The following is a 22,396-nucleotide window of genomic DNA, read 5'->3' as shown; positions in this document are numbered from 1 at the left end:
CCCCCCCCCCAGCGTCAGGGAGCTGCTTCGATTCCCGGCTTGGGTGATTATCTGTGCGGAGTCTGCACGTTCGCCCCATGTCTGCATGGGCTTCCTCCGGGTGCTCCAGTTTCCCCCCACAGTCCAAAAGACATGCTGGTTAGGTGCATTGGCCATTGCTAAATTGTCCCTTAGTGTCCTGGGATGTGTAGGTTAGAGGGATTAGTGGGGTAAATATGTGGGGTGATGGGGATAGGGCCTGATTGGGATTGTGGTCGGTGCAGACTCGCTGGGCCTCCTGCACTGTAGGATACTATGATTGGGAGCATTCTTTCCAAATCTACCCTGTCTAATCCTGTTAGAATTTTATAAGTTTCTGAGATTCCCTGTCACTCTTCTAAACTCTCGTGAATACAATCCTAACCAACTTAGGAGGTTCACAAGAATGATCCCTGGAATGAAGAGCTTGTCATATGAGAAAAGGCTGAGTACTCTAGGTCTTTACTCGTTGGAGTTTAGGATGAGTGGGGATCTTATTGAAACTTACAGGATACTGCAAGGCCTGGATAGAGTGGACATGGAGAAGATGTTTCCACTAGTAGGAAAAACTAGAACCAAGGGTACAACCTCAGACAAAAGGACGATCCTTTAAAACAGAGATGAGGAGGAATTTCTTGAGCTAGAGAGTGATGAATGTGTGGAACTCTTTGCTGCAGAAGGCTGTGGAGGCTGGGTCATTGAGTGTCCTTAAGACAGAGGTAGATAGGTTCTTGATTAATAAGGGGATCAGGGGTTATGGGGAAAAGGCAAGAGAATGGGGATGAGAAAAATATCAGCCATGATTGAATGGTGGAGCAGACTTGATGGGCAGAGTGGCCTCATTCTGCTCCTGTGTCTTATGGACTTAGTCTCTCCTCATATGACAGAGCTGCCATACCAGGAATCAGCCTGGTAAACCTTTGCTGCACTCCCTCTATAGCAAGGAGTTTAATTGCAGGGAACTCCCAAGGTGCTGCTTCCCTTCTAATATGGAGTACCAGTAGGTCAAATGGTAAAAGCTTCAGGCAGTTGCAGCAAAGAGTTTGTAAGATGGACAGTTGACAAATGTAACCTCTGGCAGGTGGCTGTAACTGGTAGATTTAGCTCAAGATATATCCAATATTAGGAAGTCGGAGTGGGTGGTGGAAGAGAGTAAGGGGCGAAAGGCCAGTAATGGATTGACAAAAGGAAGGAACTCAACAGGCAGCTGCCAATCCAGGTGTCATCTCAAAATGAGCAGCTTAGACAGACACTCTTATCTGACACCGAGGATCAGACAATCCTTCTACCTAACATTATCCTATCACCATATAATGTTGTTTGTGTATCAACAATAACTGAAGATAACAACACATTTGTTTAATTGTTGCACAGTCTCTGGGCCAATTGGAACAATTCCATCCAAACTTGGTTGAACATGAACAATACAAGAGCGAAGTTGTCAAAACTTTTAATTTCAACTCTAATGTCTTGCATCATCCTAACTTGTGCATGTGACTTTTTAAAATTTCTTTCATGAGATGTGGGAGTCACTGGGAAGTGTAGCTCTGTGTTGCTCATCCCTAATTGCCCTGGAACTGAACTCGCTGGATTATTTCAGTGGTCAATTAAGAGTCAACCGCACTGCTATGGATCTGAGTCTGGACTCACATGTAGACCCAATCAGGGAAGGACGGCAGCTTTCCTTCCCTAAGGAGACATTAGTGAATCGGATGGGTTTATACAGCAATCGATAATTGTTGTCATGGCCTTATTCACTCAATACAAATTCCATCGGCTATCATGAAGGGATTTGAACCCATGTTTCCAGAACGTTAGCCTTGGGGTCGGCATGGCGACACATTGGTTAGCACTGTTATCTAAAAGCTTTAGGGACCCAGGCTCAATTCCAGCCTTGGGTGACTGTCTGTGTGGAGTTTGCACGTTCTCCCCGTGTCTGCATGGGTTTCCTCCGGGTGCTCCAGTTTCTTCCCACGGTTAAAAAATGTGCATATTAGGTGGATTGGCCATGCTAAATTGCCCGTTGGGCTGTGAATTGGTTGGAAGGCACAGCCAGTGTGGGATATGAATACCATTGGTGTTAGGTTGAAGGTCTTTCTGCTGTGTTGCTCTCTCACCCCCCATGGTGGCTGGTGAGGATTGGAATTTCTCTTGAGGGATGTGCATTGGAGCATAAGATAGAGCTGGCTTCAGAAGGTATGGCTGTATGAAATGGCATCAGGCGAAGGCCATTCGGCCCATTGAGCCTGCTGCACCATTCAGTAAGGTCATGGCTGATCTGATTTGCATTCCCAATTTCTGAGTAAGACTATGGGTATGAGCTGGCTGGTTTGGGTTGGAATGCTGGAGGAAGATAACAATGGATCATAGCCATGATCTTATTGAATGGCGGGGCAGGCTCAAAGGGCTAGATGGCCTACTCCTGCTCCTATTTCTTATGTTCTTATAGTGTCAGCTGTAGGCTATTCAATGCCTGAAGCTCACAGAACCACTTTGAACATGATTGGTACCTTCACTCACTTACCTGACTTCACTCCGTATTCCTTGGCAATTTTTACATAACAAAAGCACTTCAGAAGCAAATCGTTCTCGTGTTTTATCAACAACTTGGTGACTGAATGATATCCATTCTTCCTTATGCCTGGGGTGGCTCCCTGGTTACCACTGCTGCCCCACAGTGTCAGGGACCCAGGCTCAATTCCGGCCTTGGGTCACTGTCTGTGTAGAGTTTACATGTTCTCTCTGTGTCTGCGTGGGTTTGCTCTGGTTTCCTCCCACAGTTCAAAGCTGTGCAGGTTAAGTGGATTAGCCATGCTAAATTGCCCCATAGTATCGGGGAGATTAGCGGGGTAATTACATGGGAATACAATCCGAGAATCCTGCAATGCAGAAGGAAGCCGTTCAGCCCATCGTGTCTGCACCAACCACCATCCCACTCGGGCTGTATCCCTGTAACCCCATATTTACCCTGCTAATCCCTTGATACTAGGGTCAATTTAGCATGGCCAATCAATCTAACCCGCACATCTTTTGGACTGTGGGAGGAAACTGGAGCACCTGGAGGAAAAACACAAACGCGCGCGAGCACACACACGGAGAACATGCAGACTCCGCACAGACAGTGACCCAAGGCCAGGATTGAGCCTGGGTCTCTTTGGTCTATCCACATCAGCCTCTTCTTGTCCCATCAGCGTAGAATGAGGCCTTGAGGCAGCAGTGCTAATCCACTGTGCACCACGCCACTCACCCGAATAAGACCTGGATGGGATTGTTATTGGTGCAAGCTTGATGGGCCGAATGACCTCATTCTATGCTGATGAGATATGAAGAGGCTGATGTGGAGAGGCCAAAGGGGTTGAATGATGAGTTGTGTTGTAAAGCCTTGTGACCTTTCATCTGTGGATGTTCAGCTTCCCAGCAGTAATATTCTCTCTGCTTCCCCTTTTGTTTTCCAGTATTATGAAATGTCCTACGGCCTGAACATTGAAATGCATAAACAGGTAAGGCTGGCTTTCCTCGAGATGCTTTGCAGGCTGCACCATTCCATTAATCGCCGTTTACTGCTTCTTCCTTTTCAGGTCTGACACTAATTTCCCCTATCTACACACTGCAGTCACAGGCGACCATGTGTCTCTGCATCCTATTATCATCCATCTTGAGCCCTGGTGGCAGCAATCCCACAGGAATAGCTTCAGACACAGCACACAGGCCCTGTTAAAGGGAGCACACCCTGATGGCGGGAAAAGAGGCCGTCAGGCAGATGTTGCTATCCCTGTGTTCGTTTACCCGCCCCCCCCATTTGGCACAGTGGTTAGCACTGCTGCCCCACAGCGCCAGGGGCCCGGGTTCAATTCCTGGTTCGGGTCACTGTCTGTGCGGAGTCTGCACATTCTCCTCGTGTCTGCGTGGGTTTCCTCCGGGTGCTCCAGTTTCCTCCCACAGTCTGAAAGACGTGCTGCTTAGGTGCATTGGCCCGAACAGTCACCAGACTATGGTGGCTAGGGGGTTTTCACAGTAGCTTAATTGCAATGTTAATGTTAGCCTACTTGTGATTGTTAAATAAACTAAACTTTAAGTTGGCACAGTGCCAAAGTGGTTAACAAGGCTGGCAAGGTGGCCCAGTGGTTAGCACTGCCGCTCACAGTGGCAGAGACCTGGGCTCAATTCTGGCCTCGGGTGACTGTCTGTGTTGAGTTTACACGTTCTCCCTGTGTCTGCATGGGTTTCCTCCGGGTGCTCCAATTTCCTCCCACAGTCCAAAGATGTGTGGGTTTGGTTGATTGGCTGTGCTATTTTGACCCTTAGTGTCAGGGGATTAGCAGGGTAAATTTGTGGGGTTACAGGGTTCGGGCCTGGATGGGATTGTTGTTGATGCAGACTCGATGGGCCAAATGGCCTTTTTCAGCACTGTAATGTTCTATGATTCACAAAGTATTGGTTTATTTGTGGAGTCACTTTGTGAACGGAGGTCCCTGAATTGGGAATTGCTTTTTTTTTTGTTCAAGAGCCATTCCACACTCTAGCAGTGGAAGCAATGTTCCTTCATGGAGCTTTAGTGAAGGTGGCCATTCTGCCCATTACAACCATGCAAGCTCTCTAATAGAGCCTTCCACATCATTTTCCTAATCCATCCCCTAGGCCTACAAATTGTTATTATACTCTAACCCCTGGCCTGTCCTCCTGCAAATATTTACTCACTTTCCTTTTTTAACTATATTATAATGGAGCCTAGTTGCAAAGTTGAAATTAAGACAGAAAAGGCCAGCAGGGCCTAACAGGTTCATTGGAACTGAAAAGGAACAAGAGCAGCTGAATTTTATCGTTTGTTATTCATTTGTGGGACAGGGGTGTCACTCGCTGGCCAGCATTTATTGCCCATCCCTAGTTGCCCTTGAGAAGGTGATGGTGAGCCGCCTTCTTGAATCGCTGCAGTCCGTGTGCTGTGGGTTGGATTGCAATTTGAGAATAATGAATGAAAGAGGAAAGGAAACTGTACAGTTGGATCAGTGGCTGTATGGGTACTCGAGCCACAAGATTTTTACCCTGACCGAACACTGTCTGCCTTCCTGTGGTCTGTCTAACTTAAAATTATTCACCGTGACGTCCAAACAAAAACTGGAGTTTGTTACCGCAGTTGGTTACTTAGCGGTGGCAGGGTGGGGGTCGTTGGCTGGAATTTTACAGCCTTGCCCACCTCAGGAATCAGAGCGGGCGAGGGGTGGACAACAGGAATGTCCATTGAACTTGGACGGGATTTTACAGTTTCAGGATGAGCGAGGCTGCAAAATCCCGCCCGATATCTGAGCCTCCAGGCTCTGGCTGCATTTATGCTCTTCACTCTTTCTTTTTTCCATTTTAAATGTTGGATCAGTAGCCCTTGCAGTCGTCTTTTAGAGGTACCTTTTCCCCCCAGAGGACGAGGGTTTTGGGCATGGATCTGTGGCAGTGAGTGGCAAAGGGAAGATCGCCTCTGTGGTTGAGTTGTCACAACGGAATGCCTTAACCGTTGACTCTGACAGTCCTGGCTCTCAGTAATGTGGAGGTTGGTATGCACTCTGCTGAGTGATGTCAGCTCTGGTCTGGATTGCAAACAACCACCGAGAGAGAGAAAAAAATGCTTATGTGATGTGTTTGTGCCACGATTAGTCTGTGGTCTGTGGGGAGTGTGTAATTAAAGCTACTCCTGTTTATTTTTTTGCATACGCTTTTTTGGTACTTGTGAACTCTCCGCTTAGTGTATCGGAGTGTTTGAGCAAGTTCACTACTTCAAAACCACAGGTGCAAGTAGGCGGTATGATAGCATCGGCATCTGAACCACTTTAACCAGAAGGAACTGTTCCAATGCATGGTATGCTTGCCAAGTGGGGACGGAATTAGCTTGGCTCGGAAGGTAGCACTTTTGTCTCTGACTCACACAGTTGTGGGTTTCTGGGCTGCACCGAGATTGAGCTCATGGTGCTGGGCCAACACGCCAGTGCGATTCTGACAGGGAGTGTCACATCTTGGGAAGCGTCTTCCCTCAGATGAAATCCTCGATCAAAGTCTCGCCTGCCTCTAGGGCGACATGGTGGCACAGTGGTTAGCACTGCTGCCTCACAGTGCCAGGGATCCGGGTTTGATTCCCAGCTTGGGTCACTGCACGTTCTCCCTGTGTCTGCATGGGTTTCCTCCGGGTGCTCCGGTTTCCTCCCAGAGTCCAAAAAGATGTGCAGGTTTGGTGCTAAGTTCTCCATCAGTGTACCCGAACAGGCGCCAGAGTGTGGCAACTAGGGGATTTTCATAGTAACTTCATTGCAATATTAATGTAAGCCTATTTGTGACCCTAATAAATAAACTTTTCCTTTACTTTATTCTCCCAGTTGCTCTGCTGAGCTTTGCAGAGCCTGGCACGCAGTTCAGGTAGTTTTCCAGGTGCCCGACCAATGCTTCTCTCTCTCTGAGCAAAATCTGACCAAATAATGGCAGTGTGTCGTTCCTGGTGAGAAAACCAGCTTGTTTCCCTTCCACAAGCTGGTCACTATCCTTTCTAGATTCATAGACTTCCTACAGTGCAGAGGGAGGCCATTCGGCCCATTGGGTCTACACCTACCACAATCCCACCCAGGTCCTATCCCCATAACCCCATGCATTTACCCTAGCTCGTTCCCCTAACAGTAAAGGGCAGTTTAGCATGGCTGATCCACCTCACCCGCACATCTTTGGACTGTGTGGGAGGAAACCGAAGCACCCGGAGGAAACCCATGCAGACATGAGGAGAATGTGCAAACTGCACACAGACAGTGACCCAGGTCCCTGGCACTGTGAGGCAGCGGTGCTAACCACTGCCACTGTGCTGCCCGTATCCTACTACACGCAACTAAAAAATATAAATCAAGGGGGTGTTATTCATGCTTTCATAGAGGTGGGTGGGGCTTAACCACACTAGCAGATCACAGCTGTGCAGAGATAAGGCGCCATCTTTAAAGTGCCCCTGATCAAAACTCCAAACCAACCCCCCCGTCCCCAGCTCCCCTCCCCCACTGTGCCCTACCCCACTAGGTGAGGTTTCAGGGGCTCCCCTCCCCACCACCTGGTGGGTGGGGGCGGGGTGCTATACCTACATTTGTGTCCCAGGGGAGAGAATCTGATGTCCCCGGCAAGGAGCGGGGCTCTCTCTCTCTCTCTCTCTCTCTCTCTTCCCCACCCCCAACCTGCATCCACTTCACACTGGCTCAATAGGTCTTTCCGATCGAGATGTTGGTGGTGCGATATGGCAGCTATGCTTGTTTACCTCTCCAGTGTAGTCCATGTTGCAAAGTGTGACCTTTCAGTGTGATGGTGCTGCCATAGAGAAAGTTAATTTACGAGGACAGGTTGCACAGACTTGGCTTGGACTCCCTGGAGCGTAGAAGATTATGACTGATCAACCTATGCTGTTTAAGATGATTAAAGGATTTGATAGGGTAGACTGAGCGAAGCCTTACCCTCTGGTAGTGGAGTTTAAAACAAGGGGACTGAATCTTAAATGGAACTGGGCCATTCAAGCGGGGGGGCCAACAGGAAGCACTTCTCCACACACAGATTGGTGACAATCTGTCACAGTGGTTAGCACTGCTGTCTCATGGCGTCAGGGACCCAGGTTCGATTCCCAGCCTTGGGTCACTCTCTGTGTAGAGTTTGCATGTTCTTCCCGTCCTCCAGTTTCCTCCCACACTCCAGAGGTTGCGGATTAGGTTGATTGGCCATGGTAAATTGACCCTAGTTTTGGGAGGATCAGCAGGGTTATGGGGATAAGGTGGGATAGTTGTCGATGCAGGCTCAGTGGGCTGAATGACCTCCTCCTGTACTGTAGGGATTCTATTCTAAAGAAGCTAGGTCAATAGAAAAGTCCCAAACTAAGATTGATTACATTTCTGTTCGGTAAAGGTAGTAAATGATACAGAAACAAGGCACTTAAAATACAGTCCACCATGATTTTACTGAATGGCAGAACAGACTTGAGTGTTTAGTAAATCTACTCTTCTTATTTTCATTCAAAATACTCCCATTTAGTCATGACTAGTTGGGTTATTTGGAATAGGAATGGGAATGTCTGGATGCCTGTTGTCCGAGTCCTCGGGCAGAATTTTCCCAGCCAGGCAGAGGACAGTTCCAGGAAAGGGTGAGAAAATCCCAGATTATGCCATCTAGTCAGGATCCGGAATTAATCCGTACCCTCTTTCAGTTTTCCCATGCAAGTTCCAAATCCTGTGGAAAACCCTGTCTTCTTGCGATTGAGAGCTGCTTTAACTCTGTCACAGCGGTACGCAGCTTGCACGCTGGCTTACCAGGATCAGCGGGGCTGGTGAACGCAGCGGGGCAGCTGGTTCAGCAGAAGAATTATTAGTGACACAGTGGAGCTTCATGGCCAGGTGAGAGGTTACTGCCTCAAACACATCTCTCACTAGAGTGCTGTCACTGATTGACAGGCAATTGCCAACTTCTTGGAAGGCACTTCATCCATCTCGCACTTCACCCACCTTCAGCAATCTCTCCCAGTGGCCAGTCTTCACCAGGGCCATGGCAGCAGCTTAGGCAACTCCAGCATGCCCCTCCACTGTGGGCCTCATCACTGCCAACTGCAGGAACAACACCAGCTGCTTTCTCCTCAGCATCATGCCCTCAGGGCACAGGGGATGGGCACCAAGATCCAGCTGGGTGGAGGCAAGGGCCACAACATAGGGTCTACAGACAAAGAACCAGCTTTCTCAGGGTGTGTGGGCACCAGGGCGTCTGGAGACTCGGATGCGAGCGGCAGGTCACTGCTGACGTCTGCATCCTCCTGGAGCAAGACCACCTTCCCAATGGAACCCCCCACCGCTCTCCCTGTGCCTGCATGGACTTCCTCCGGGTGCTCTGGTTTCCTACCACAGTCCAAAAGACATGCTGGTTATCTGTATTAGCCATGCTAAATTCTCCCTCCGTGTACCCAAACAGGTGCTGGAGTGTGGCGACTAGGGGATTTTTACAGTAACTTCATTGCAATGTTAATGTAAGTCTACTTGTGACACTAATAAATAAACTTTAAAATGTTGGTCAGAATAGCCTGTTTGTGTAAAATCTATACAATTCTATGTTTATTCAGTCAGTGTATTGTAATAAGTTAAAAGCTGATTGTATTACACCTGCATTGTAGCACCTTGAAAGTTGGACATTCTCTCAAACAACACAGCAGATGACACCATATAATTCTATTAAATATTAAACATGATAAAGTGTGGGTGGCACAGTGGTTAGCACTACTGCCCCACTGCTCCAGGGACCTGTGTTCGATTCCCATCTTAGGTCACTCTCTGCGTCGAGTTTGCCCGTTCTCCCCAAGTCTGTATGGGTTTCCTCCTACAATCCAAAGATGTACAGGCTAGGTAGATTGGCGATGTGAAATTGCCGCTTAGTGTTCCGGGATGTGTAGGTTGGAGGGATTAGCGGGGTAAATATGTGGGGTTGCGGGGTTGGGGCCTGGGTGGGATTGTTGTCGGTACAGACTTAATGGGCCAAATGGCCTCTTTCTGCACTGTAGGCATTCTATGATAAACCACAAAACCAAGGTCCTGTTGACATAGAACAAAGCATTGTAACCAATGGCCTTCAATGACGGAGAAGTGACATTGTTGTCATTGTACTTTCTTGGTTGTTGAGGATGGGGGGGGTTCACATTTCCCACCATATTATCGTGCAAATCAAACACGGTGTCTATTGTCATTCTAGGAGTTTGTGAATTCCTTTAATACCTCAGCCAGACTTTCAATGTTAGAACCCGCGCCAGTTCCCTTTTCTTTCCCTTTTTTAAAAAAAACCCCGTGAGTGGCTGGTGCTTGCAGCCATCATCCAGCTGCTATTTAGAGATTAAGTACGCTGTGGGTTTGAATCAGGTCAGAAGCAGGAACCAAGTCTGCACCACAGACTCTTCAAAAAAAAAACAGAAAGAGTTTATTGTACAACTGCCAGTTCTAATCCACAGTGATTTTTCAGCTTCAAGATTTCTAGTCACTCACCCTGTTAGTCTGCCAGGCTCTGGGCCCTGTGTTTTTGTTATAGTTGAGGGAACATGCTGAAAGCTCATAGTTTGGGACACCACAAAGGTAGAAAGGCTTGCAAGAAGATGAAGGATGTGAAGGAGTCTTGACGAGGCAATGTCACTCTTGGGGTTCAACTGAGATGCTCATGTATCAAACTGTTTCAAAGCAGTCCACATCGTGGATTATTTTTTTGAAATACGTTGTCTGTTGCCACAAATGCAAAATGGGCAAGGCCTCGACAAAAATCAGGCACCAGAGATGGTTAACGAGACCACTCTTCATTCCTCTCAGTTTCAGAGGATATGAGCCCAAATTACTGAGCCTGTCATTGTAGGACAGCTCCCTCATCCCAGGATCCAATTTAGTGACCTTTGTTTTATCACCAGGGTGGTGAGCACTGCTGCCTCACAGCACCAGGGACATGGGTTCAATTCCTGCATGGGTCACTGTCTGTGTGGAGTCTGTGTGTTCTCCCCTTGTCTGTGTGGATTTCCTCCGGGTGCTCCCGTTTCTTCCCTCACTCAAAGACGTGCTGGTTAGGCGCATTTGCCATGCTGAATTCTCCCTCAATATACCGGAACAGGTGTTGGAGAGTGGTGACTAGAGGATTTTTACAGTAACTTCATAGCAGTGTTACTGTAAGCCGATTTGTGACACTAATGAATAAACTTTTAAAAAATGCGGTCTTAAATGTGGAGGCCAAAACTGCACACAGTATTTGGGTGTGGTCTTGCCAAGGCTGAGTATGATTGTAGCAATACTTAATAGAACAAAGAACAGAAACAGGCCCTTTGGCCCACAATGTTGTATTGAGCATGACGCCAAATTAAACTAATCCCTTCTGTCTGCCCTTGGTCTATATCCCTCTATTCCTTGCATATTCATATGCTTATCTAAAAGTCCCTTATACCTGCCTCCATCGCCACATAAGAACATAAGAACATAAGAAATAGGAGCAGGAGTAGGCCATCTAGCCCTTCGAGCCTGCCCCGCCATTCAATAAGATCATGGCTGATCTGTCGTGGCTCAGTTCCACTTTCCCGCCCTCTCCCCATAACCCTTAATCCCTTCTCTTATCAAAAACCCATCAACCCGCTTCTTAAAAATATTTAGCGAGGCAGCCTCCACCACTTCAACGGGCAGAGAATTCCAGAGATTCACCACCCTTTGAGTGAAGAAGTTCCTCCTCAACTCCGTTCTAAACCGCCTCCCCTTTATCTTGAGGCTGTGCCCCCTAGTCCTACTGTCTTTTTTGAGCGGGAAGAGTCTCTCCACCTCTATCCTATCCATCCCATTCATCATCTTATACGTCTCAATGAGATCTCCCCTCATTCTTCTAAACTCTAACGAGTACAAGCCTAGTTTATTCAGCCTCTCCTCATAGCTCAATCCCCTCAACTCCGGTATCAGCCTAGTAAACCTCCTCTGCACTCCCTCCAGGGCCAAAATATCCTTGCGCAGGTGCGGCGCCCAAAACTGCACACAGTACTCCAGCTGCGGCCTCACCAATGCCCTATACAGCTGCAGCAAGACCTCCCTACTTTTATATTCAATCCCCCTCGCTATGAAGGCCAGCATCCCATTCGCCTTCCTGACCACCTGCTGCACCTGCAAGCTGGGTTTTTGCGATTCATGCACAAGGACCCCGAGGTCCCTCTGCACCGTCGCCTGCTGCAGTTTTTCGCCACGTAAGTAATAGTCCTTCCTACCATTCTTCCTACCAAAGTGGACCACCTCACACTTGCCAACATTAAATTCCATTTGCCATTTCCTGGCCCATTCGCCCAGCCTATCTAGATCCTTCTGCAGACTCTCCACACCCTCCGCACAATTTGCCGTTCCCCCAATCTTGGTGTCATCAGCAAATTTCGACACCCTGCACTCGGTTCCCTCCTCCAGATCATCTATATAAATGGTAAATAGCTGAGGCCCCAGCACCGACCCCTGGGGCACCCCACTAGTCACCATCCGCCAATCCGAATAGCACCCATTGACCCCCACTCTCTGCCTCCTATTTGACAACCAATCCTCTATCCACGCTAACACCCTACCCCCAACTCCATGTCCCCTGACCTTCTGCAATAACCTCTTGTGAGGTACCTTGTCAAACGCCTTCTGAAAATCCAGAAAGACCACCCCTGGCAGTGTGTTCCAGACACCTTCCACTCTGTATAAAAGAATTGCCTCTTCCTTGAACTTTCCCCCCTTGCATTAAGTGCATGCTCCCTTGTACTAGACATTTCAATTCTGGGAAAGAAATTCTGACCTTCAGCCCTGTTGATGCCTCTTGTGATTTTACTTATGAGAGGCATAGGTACTTATCCTTGTACGCCATAGGTGGCACAATGGCATAGTGGTCAGCACTTCTGCCTCACAGCACCAGGGACGTGTGTTCAATTCCCAGCTTGGGTCACAGTCTGTGTGGAGTCTGCGTGTTCTCCCTATGGCTACCTGTGTGGGTTTCCTCCAGATGGTCCAGTTTCCTCCTGCAGTCTGAAAGACATGCTGGTTAAGGTGCATTGGTCATGCTAAATTCTCCCTCTGTACTCGAACAGACGCCAGAGTGTGGCAACTAGGGGATTTTCACAGTAACTTTTTTGCAACGTTAATGTAAACCTACTTGTGACACTAATAAACAATCCTCTTGCCATGAAGTCTCATATGCTGGTTGCCTTCCTAATTACTAGCTGTGTCCAAGCTTGCTCCTAAATTGGAATATCCCACATTATGATTACATAATCATAGCATAAAAATTGTCACTATCCCTAATTGAGACAAAGAACTGTAATAAGTCATCTCCTGAACTAGACGCATTAGTTAATCAGACACTCAATTAATGGATCTCCTGCAATGCAAACAATTGAGATTAGAGAAAGCCTGAATTGAGTTAATTGAGCCATCAGTTTTTGGACAATAATGATCCAGAACTTTTCACAACTGTACCATCAACCAGTTTTTTTAAAATGAGAGTAGTTACTGATATTACCCAAAAACCTGGTCAACACTTCCCCACAACATTTTTATTCGATATTTATTTTGCTCGGTGGCTCTGGGGTGTCAATTCTTTACTTTGAAGCAAATCCATCTTGCCAAGGTTACCTTCTGCTCGTTCTCTTCGCTTTAGTCACTTGACCAACACATGAATTAAGCATTACTTTGCTGCATTTGCTCTCGGAAGGTCCAATGAGATTGAATTATGGCATCTGCTGAGAACGGGAGGCCTTCAAAAGGATTGATGCATTTATAATCAATAGATGAAGGATAGGAGACCCAGCTGAAAGTGCAAGCGAGTTTAAGGAGCAATCTACTTTCTGCTACTGTTATTGATGTCCTCTTTATGAGCTCAGGCACATCTCGTGTAAATATAGGTCTTCAGGGATCAGATTCTGTTAACCTGAGAAACTAGAAGCAGAAGCAGGCCGTTTGGACCTTCCAGCCTGCTCTGCCATTCATTTTGATCATGGCTGATCGAATTCAATATCCTGATCCCCCTCCTCTCATATTCCTTCATCTCTTTAGCCTCAAGAGCTATATCTAATTTCTTCTTGAAATCACACAACATTTTGGTTTCAATTACTCTCTGTGGGAGCGAAAGAAATTTCTCCTCACTCCGGTTCTAAAAGGTTTACCTCTTGTCCTCAAACTGTGACCATCTGGGTTCTGGGCTTCCCCCACCATCGGGAACAATCTTTCTGACTCTACCCTGTTAGAATTTTATAAGTTTCTATGAGATCTCCTCTCACTCTTCTAAACTCCAGTGAATACGATCCATGGGCTCGGTCTCTCCTCTGGCATCAAAAGTGGTGAAACTGGCACCATGTGCTTTGGAATTGGCACAACCCACAGGGTGGTCCCCATCCCAGTCAGCTGTGGATCAGGATGAGGTTAAAAACTCTTTGACTCATGGCAAAAAAAAGGAAGAAAAGGAAGGAAGTAGATCAGCAGGAATTTAAATTAAAATGTTTTAGATTAAGAGATTTTGAAATGTGTGGCATTTGACAGTTTTCCTTCTGGGATCTTGGTCTTCCCCAGTGTAGTTTAGTGTGTCATGGATTCATAGCCTGTCTCCGTGCAGTAGATTCTATTTGGCCCAAACTGGTCCATGCCGACCCAAATGTCCATCTAAGCTAACCCCATATTTTTGCATTTGGCCCATATCCCATGGAAGATCAACGATGGTTTCCAGGCCATCAGTAGATCTTTAATTTCAAATATTTTTATTGAATTCAAATTCCACTATTTGTTGTGGCAGGATTGGAACCCGGGTCTCCGGGCATTGGCTGAGTTTCTGGATTAATAGTCTAGTGATGATTACTAGGCCATCGCCTCCCCTCTTTGTGTCAGTGTACAGACCATTGCGATAATGAACCGGGTGGGGCTCAAGATTTGGATTTCATTATTTAAACTCTGCCGTGTTAACTGGTCTCAGGTGGGATAATTGTTCTACAATTGACTTTTGCTCCATGGGGTCCAGGAAGGGAAGAGGTCGCCTCGACTTTTTTTATATATCGCTATCATATACTTCCGGATGAAATGTACACTTTCAGGTGCCATTTGCTGGGAAGGGAATCGGGTTAATCAAGGGGTCTTTCCCCATTCCCCTCTCCGCTAACAAATCTGGGCTTCAACTCACATATTCAATGTCCCACTGAAGACTCAAATCTGTCCCAGAGTCACCTGGATCCTGAGATGACATACAGGAGTGCGATTTCCAAATCTTATCTATATTGGGTCACCACCCCATGGTTCTTTAAAAATCTGACCCTTAGTTGTAATACCCTCACCATCTAAACCTGGCAGGACCACTGGATGCATGAGGCTAAAATGCTGGGGGTGGTATGCCTCATTCCCAATACATTCCACTACCTCCTGCTCCCCACCCAACAACCATCCAAACTCACATTACAACAGACAGAGGAAGACCACGCACAGACATGAAGTTCTAACCCAGGGTTATTAATTCTGTAACTTGAACTATAAAATTGTAATGTATGTTATTTTTGAATTGCATTCTCACATCACTCAGGGGGAGGGGGGTGGTATGCAGCAGCTGGGGTCAACAAAACAACTGTGCAGCTAATTCTTCTTACTGATTGTAATAGGCTGTCAGAATCTGGAAACAGGTGCTGGAAAGACTTTTATTAGTTTATTTATTGTCACAGGCCCATCATTTAACTCCCATCAGGGGTGGAGAATATGGAGGTTTCTGTAGGGTGGAGGGGACTAGTTGTTTCCCGACAAAACAAGGAGGAAGGCCACAGATGTTCAGGGAGAGGATGTGTGGTCACATGCTCTGAGGTTGTGTAGTATCGTTCTGTCTCAGCGGGTAGAGAGTGCCATTGTAGACAGTCTTTACACAGCTTTCATTTCCTATGTTGTGTGAGGCACCCACCTCAATGACGAAAATAGTCCAGCAATTCCATACACTAGAGAGGCTTTTCATTACATAGGAACTACAGGCTATTAACCCAACTAGTCTCTGCTGGTGTTTATGATCAAAGTGAACCTCCTCCCATTCCTCCTCATCCAACCATTTCGGCATATCATCCAATTCCCTTCCATTGTGGATGAGTTATTTTATAGCCATGATGTGGAGATGCCAGCATTGCCCTGGGGTGGGCACAGTGAGAAATCTCACAACACCAGCTTAAAGTCCAACAGGCTTATTTGGAATCACAAGCTTTTGGAGCACTGCTCCTTTGTTGGCTACTCACCCAATCAGGGGCAATTTTGGCATGGCCAATCCATCTAGTGGTAGGGGATGGGGATATGGCTAAGGTCTTGAATAACTTTTTTGTTTCTGTCTTCACGGAGGAGGACGTGAATAATTTGCCGGGTGTTAGCGATGGAAAGGTGGTAGGACTGGAGGGTCTTAATGACATTACTGTTACTAGAGAGGTGGTGCGCAACAGACTGGAGGGGCTGATTGTGGACAAGTCCCCAGGACCGGATGGAATGCATCCGAGGGTTCTGAAAGAAATGGCGGAGGTGATAGTGGATGCCTTGGTGGTTATTTTCCAGACGTCGCTGGATTCCGGGGAAGTGCCGGAGGATTGGAAAACGGCTAATGTTACGCCGTTGTTTAAGAAGGGTGCCAGGCAAAAGGCGGGGAATTACAGGCCGGTTAGTTTAACGTCTGTGGTAGGTAAAATGTTAGAATCCATCATTAAGGAGGAAATTGCGAGGCATCTTGAAGGGAATTGCTTGATAGGGCAGACGCAACACGGTTTCATTAAAGGGAAGTCGTGTCTGACAAATTTACTGGAGTTCTATGAGGATGTGTCTAGGGCGGTGGATAGAGGAGAGCCGGTGGATGTGGTCTTTCTGGATTTTCAGAAGGCGTTTGATAAGGTACCTCACAAGAGGTTACTGCAGAAGGTCAGAGGACATGGAGTTGGGGGTAGGGTGTTAGCGTGGATAGAGGATTGGTTGTCAAATAGGAGGCAGAGAGTGGGGGTCAATGGGTGCTATTCGGATTGGCGGTTGGTGACTAGTGGGGTGCCCCAGGGGTCGGTGCTGGGGCCTCAGCTATTTACCATTTATATAGATGATCTGGAGGAGGGAACCGAGTGTAGGGTGTCGAAATTTGCTGATGACACCAAGATTGGGGGAACGGCAAATTGTGCGGAGGGTGTGGAGAGTCTGCAGAAGGATCTAGATAGGCTGGGCGAATGGGCCAGGAAATGGCAAATGGAATTTAATGTTGGCAAGTGTGAGGTGGTCCACTTTGGTAGGAAGAATGGTAGGAAGGACTATTACTTACGTGGCGAAAAACTGCAGCAGGCGACGGTGCAGAGGGACCTCGGGGTCCTTGTGCATGAGTCGCAAAAACCCAGCCTGCAGGTGCAGCAGGTGGTCAGGAAGGCGAATGGGATGCTGGCCTTCATAGCGAGGGGGATTGAATATAAAAGTAGGGAGGTCTTGCTGCAGCTGTATAGGGCATTGGTGAGGCCGCAGCTGGAGTACTGTGTGCAGTTTTGGGCGCCGCACCTGCGCAAGGATATTTTGGCCTTGGAGGGAGTGCAGAGGAGGTTTACTAGGCTGATACCGGAGTTGAGGGGGTTGAGCTATGAGGAGAGGCTGAATAAACTAGGCTTGTACTCGTTAGAGTTTAGAAGAATGAGGGGAGATCTCATTGAGACGTATAAGATGATGAATGGGATGGATAGGATAGAGGTGGAAAGACTCTTCCCGCTCAAAAAAGACAGTAGGACTAGGGGGCACAGCCTCAAGATAAAAGGGAGGCGGTTTAGAACGGAGTTGAGGAGGAACTTCTTCACTCAAAGGGTGGTGAATCTCTGGAATTCTCTGCCCGTTGAAGTGGTGGAGGCTGCCTCGCTAAATATTTTTAAGACGCAGGTTGATGGGTTTTTGATAAGAGAGGGGATTAAGGGTTATGGGGAGAGGGCGGGAAAGTGGAACTGAGCCACGACAGATCAGCCATGATCTTATTGAATGGCGGGGCAGGCTCGAAGGGCCAGATGGCCTACTCCTGCTCCTATTTCTTATGTTCTTATAACCCGCACATCTTTGGAGAGTGAGAGGAAGCCGGAGCACCCGGAGGAAACCATGCAGATTTGGGGAGAATATGAACACTCCTCAGAGACAGTGATCCAAACCGGGAATCGAACCTGGGTCACTGGCGCTGTGAGGCAGCAGTGCTAACCCACTGTGTCACCGTGCCCCCGGGGAATCGAACCTGGGTCCCTGGTGCTGTGAGGCAGCAGTGCTAACCCACTGTGTCACCGTGCCCCCGGGGAATCGAACCCAGGTCCCTGGCACTGTGAGGCAGCAGTGCTAACCCACTGTGTCACCGTGCCCCCGGGGAATCGAACCCGGGTCCCTGGCGCTGTGAGACAGCAGTGCTAACCAACGTGCCACCCCAGATGGCAGAATTTGAATTCCATAAAAGGAAAATCTGGAATTAAGAATCTACTGATGATCATGAAACCATTGTCGATTGTTGGGAAAAGCCACCTGGTTTGCCAATGTCTTTTAGGGAAGGAAATCTGCTGAGCTTACCCGGTCTGGCTGAACATGTGATTCCAGAGCCTCTGCCATGTGGTTGACTTGCAACTGCCCTCCGAGAGCAACTATGGGTGGGTAATAAATGCTGGCGCAGCCAGTGCCACCTATCTCCCATGAATGAATAAAAAAAACACGTTGGCACAAACCTGTTTAAGTTGACAGTCTCACACAGGGCAGCTGTAACAGATGGCATTGCGCTACTGTCCTGGTGAACCTTGCTGAGAAAGGTCACAAGGTTGACCGACGTGGGGGATGGAAATGTCAAGAGTGGCGCAGCGGGAGCTGCTTTTCGGAGGTTAGAGGTTAAGACAGGTTGTTGAAGCAGAGGAGAGGGAACATTGTGCTTTGCATTTGACTGTTCTGCTCCTGATCTGGAAGTCAGAGATGTTGACACGGAGGATAAAAAATAGAAAACCTTTTCAACACACGGACCTTTGTATGAATACGGCCAGGAGGTTATTCTCTTTGCTTTAAAAAAGAACTTATTTGATCTATTTTGCAAGGGAGATCTGATAGCACAGGGCAAGGCAAGCCCAGCAGGGAGCTGCACAGCTTATTTACAGAGTCTGACTGATTTTCTTTTCATTAAATTAGGCAGGTTCTGTTACCAAAGAATGACAGTTCCTGCAGGTCCCAATGAATAATGGAGTGAAAGGGCTGGCTTTAATGTGTGGTCAACTGTTGTGCCCCTTAACAGCCCCAAGGCTGAAAGAGGATAGCTTGGCATTGAAGAGTGATGGAAGTGGAGACTTGTGTCTGCACCACTGTAGTGATTATCAAGGACCTATCAGAGTACATTTATATGTGAATAGTAATACTGCACTACAACTTGCATTGGTATAGCACCTTTAATGTTGTAAGATGTCTCCAAGGAACATTATCAAACACAATTTGATACCCAGTCACACAAGGAGATATTGACAACAACAAAGAGAAAATGCTGGAAAATCTCAGCGGGTTTGACAGCACCTGTGGAGAGAGAATAGGGACAACTATTTTGACTTGAAATCTTGGCTCTGTTCTCTCTTCACAGAAGCTGTCAGACTTGATGAGATCTTCCAGCATTTTCTGTTTTTGTTTCAGATTCCAACACCTGCTGGGTGGCACGGTGGCACAGTGGTTAGCACTGCTGCCTCTCAGTGCCAGGGACCTGGGCTTGGCTCACTGTCTGTCTGGGCGGAATTTGTATGTTCTCCCCGTGTCCGCACGAATTTCCCCCGGGTGCTCCAGTTTCCTCCCGCAGTCTGAAAGATGTGCTGGTTAAGTGCATTGGCCATGCTAAATTCTCCTTCAGTGTACCCGGACAGGCACTGAGTGTTTGTGACTAGGAGATTTTCAGTGGCTTAATTGCAATGTGAATGTAAGCTTCCTCGTGACACTAATCAATAAACTTAAACTTAGATTGTTCAAATTCTTCTTTTTAAGTGCAGTCATAAACTTGTCTAATCTTTAAAAGTAACACATGGAGGAATTTACTACCAACATTCAGACAGGAATAGGCCAATTAAAAAGCACACCCTAGTATTTGACTAAAGTTTATTTATTGGTCACAAGTCGGCTGACATTAACACTGCAATGAAATTGCTGTGAAAATCCCCTAGTCACCACACTCTGGTGCCTGTTCGGGTACACTGAGGGAGCATTTAGCATGACCAATGTACCTAACCAGCACGTCTTTTGGCCTTTGGGAGGAAACCCACGCAGACATGGGGAGAACGTGCAGACTCAGTGTAGACAGTGACCCAAGCTGGAAATTGAACCCGTGTCCCTAGTGCTGTGAGGCAGCAGTGCTAATCACTGTGCCACCGTGCTGCCTAAGGCTAGGTTTAAGGTTCAGTGGGAAATGAGTTTGCAGGACTCTCCATTCAAAACAGAGGGTCCTGGGCTATGAACCTCAGTCTGTGTTGAGTTAGCTGTTCTCAGTTAGGAAACTCTGGGCAAGGGAGAACTAGCTGGGTCCCTGGCACTGTGAGGCAGCAGTGCGAACCACTGTGCCACCATACCATCCTCGTGTTTCAAATCTCATGGAGCTTTGTCACAAAAACCATGCCAGTTGGTGAACGTAGCCTTTATATAGCAATATGTAATGTAGAGTCAACGATTTGGCCCTGTGAGCTTGTTCCGCCGTTCATTCAGATCACAGTTGGTCTGCGGCAGAACCCATAAAAATAAACTTCACTCCAGATGAATTATTGTCTGTAAAGGCACTGGAGGCAATTGCAGGTTGCTTCACACTCATTCCTTTGTTACAGAATGGAAATATAAAATGAATAGAATCGTTGTGTTTATCTTGCTCTTTTATGAGGAAATGATTAACATGTTCAGGTGAACAATTTTAATGCTGGAAAATGGAACATTTTTCATTTCAGCCACTTAATTTCAACATTAAACACTCCCACGTCATGTAGAACACAACTCGATTAGATTAAAACTCTCTCCATTTCATCTCAATGATGTATCTCAGCCCCAGCCTCCCCCAGCTGAACAGTGTAACGTTTCTCTTCTCTCTTAATCCTGAGTGCACACCAGGCTCTGGATTGAGTCGATCCAATCTCATTCAACTTGTGACACTTGTACTAGTGTTGTGATTTCTTTAAACTTTTTTATTAGGCAGACTAACATAGAAATTAGAAGCAGGAGTAGGGCATTCAGCCAAAGAACATAAAAAATTACAGCACAGGAACAGGCCCTTCGGCCCTCCAAGCCTGCACCAACCATGCTGCCCGACTGAACTAAAACCCCCTACCCTTTTGGGGACCATATCCCTTTATTCCCATCCTATTCATGTATTTGTCAAGATGCCCCTTAAAACCCACTATACCGTCTGCTTCTGCTACTTCCCCTGGCAGCGAGTCCGAGGCACTCACCACCCTCGAGGCCCTTCGAGCCTGCTCCGCCATTTGTTTTGATCATCGGAGTCAATCTGGACGTCACAGTGGTTAGCACTGCTGCCTCACAGTGCCGGAGACCCGGGTTCAATTCCAGCCTCGGGTCACTGTGCAGAATTTGCACATTCTCCCCGTGTCTGCCTGGGTTTCCTCCGGGTGCTCCGGTTTCCTCCCACAGTCCAGAAGACATGCTAATTCAGTGCACTGGCCATGCTAAGTTCTCCCTCAGTGTATGCAAACGTGCGCTGGAGTGTGGTGACTAGGAGATTGTCATAATACCTTCACTGCAGTGTTAATGTAAGCTTCGACTAGATCCCTCCTCCCCGCCACACACATATCACTTGGTCCCTTTCATGCCAAGAGCTATATTTAATTTCTTCTTGAAATCAGACAACGTTTTGGCCTCAAGTACTTTCTGTGGGAGTGAATTCCACACATTTCCTACCCTTTGGGTGAAGAAATTTCTCCTCACCTCAGTTCTAAAAGGTTTACCCCTCATTCTCAAACTATGACCCCTGGTTCTGAACTCCACCAAGAACATTCTACCTGAACCTGCCCTGCCTAATTCCATTAAAATTTGACAATGAAATCCCTTCTCGCTCTTCTTGAGGAGACGTTGTGAAATTCTCTCCTCTACTCACTCTCTAGCTTCCTGTTCTTATCACAAAAACAGAAAATGCTGGAAATTCTCAGCGTGTCTCACAGCACCTACGGAGAGAGAATAGAGCCAACTTTTTGAATGTGGATGATCCAACATCAGAGCCTGAAAACATTGGCTCTATTCTCTCTCGATGTAGAGATGCCGGCGTTGGACTGGGGTAAACACAGTAAGAAGACTCACAACACCAGGTTAGAATCCAACCAGTTTATTTGATAGTAATCTTACAAGCTTTCAGAAACGGTGTTCCTTCGTCAGGTGTGTGGAAGAACCTTCCACACCGTTTCCGAAAGCTTGTAAGATTACTATCAAATAAACTGGTTGGACTCTAACCTGGTGTTGTGAGACTTCTTACTCTATTCTCTCTCCACAGATGTTGTCAGACCTGCTGAGATTTTCTAGCATTTTCTGTTTTTGGCTTCAGATTCCAGCATCTGCAGTGTTTTGCTTATACCCTTTTTTAAAAGTCCTGTTTTCAGAAGTTGTTTATTCTTGTTGTGGGTGTAGTTACAGAGAAACCAGCAGCAGTTTATGGGGTAAACCTGGACTCTGGGGCTGGAATATTACTGCCTCGCAGAATGGAATTCTTCATTGGCCTCGGGCGAGATTTTACAAGTTTTGCCCAAGTGAGGTGGTAAAATCCTGCTACTGGAGTCAGTAAGCTGTTAGATCTACAGAAAGTAATGCACCTTAGCCTCCGCCACAGACACCTGGCTGTGCATTCTGTGACCGTGAGCAGTGACCAGGGCTGAGATCTCCTGGTGATC

The 22,396-nt window shown here is 47.2% G+C and overlaps 1 protein-coding gene across 5 annotated transcripts in view; it reads left to right on the top strand.

The window, feature by feature from the left end:
- The window catches only part of LOC145358766 (transducin-like enhancer protein 4), a 204,940-nt gene that overhangs the window by 36,278 nt on the left and 146,266 nt on the right, over positions 1-22,396 (top strand). For all 5 annotated transcript variants that reach the window (XM_080213033.1, XM_080213030.1, XM_080213032.1 and 2 more), the window contains exon 4: positions 3,474-3,518. In XM_080213033.1, coding sequence (XP_080069159.1) covers positions 3,474-3,518 — 45 coding nt within the window. The remainder of the gene's footprint in view (positions 1-3,473; positions 3,519-22,396) is intronic.

This window comes from Carcharhinus amblyrhynchos, chromosome 26 (assembly GCF_965287045.1).
Source record: "Carcharhinus amblyrhynchos chromosome 26, sCarAmb.v2.hapA, whole genome shotgun sequence".
In the NCBI taxonomy this organism is placed as follows: Eukaryota; Metazoa; Chordata; class Chondrichthyes; order Carcharhiniformes; family Carcharhinidae; genus Carcharhinus; species Carcharhinus amblyrhynchos.
Note: the sequence above shows the minus strand (reverse complement) of the source record. Positions and strands in the feature narration are given on the sequence as shown.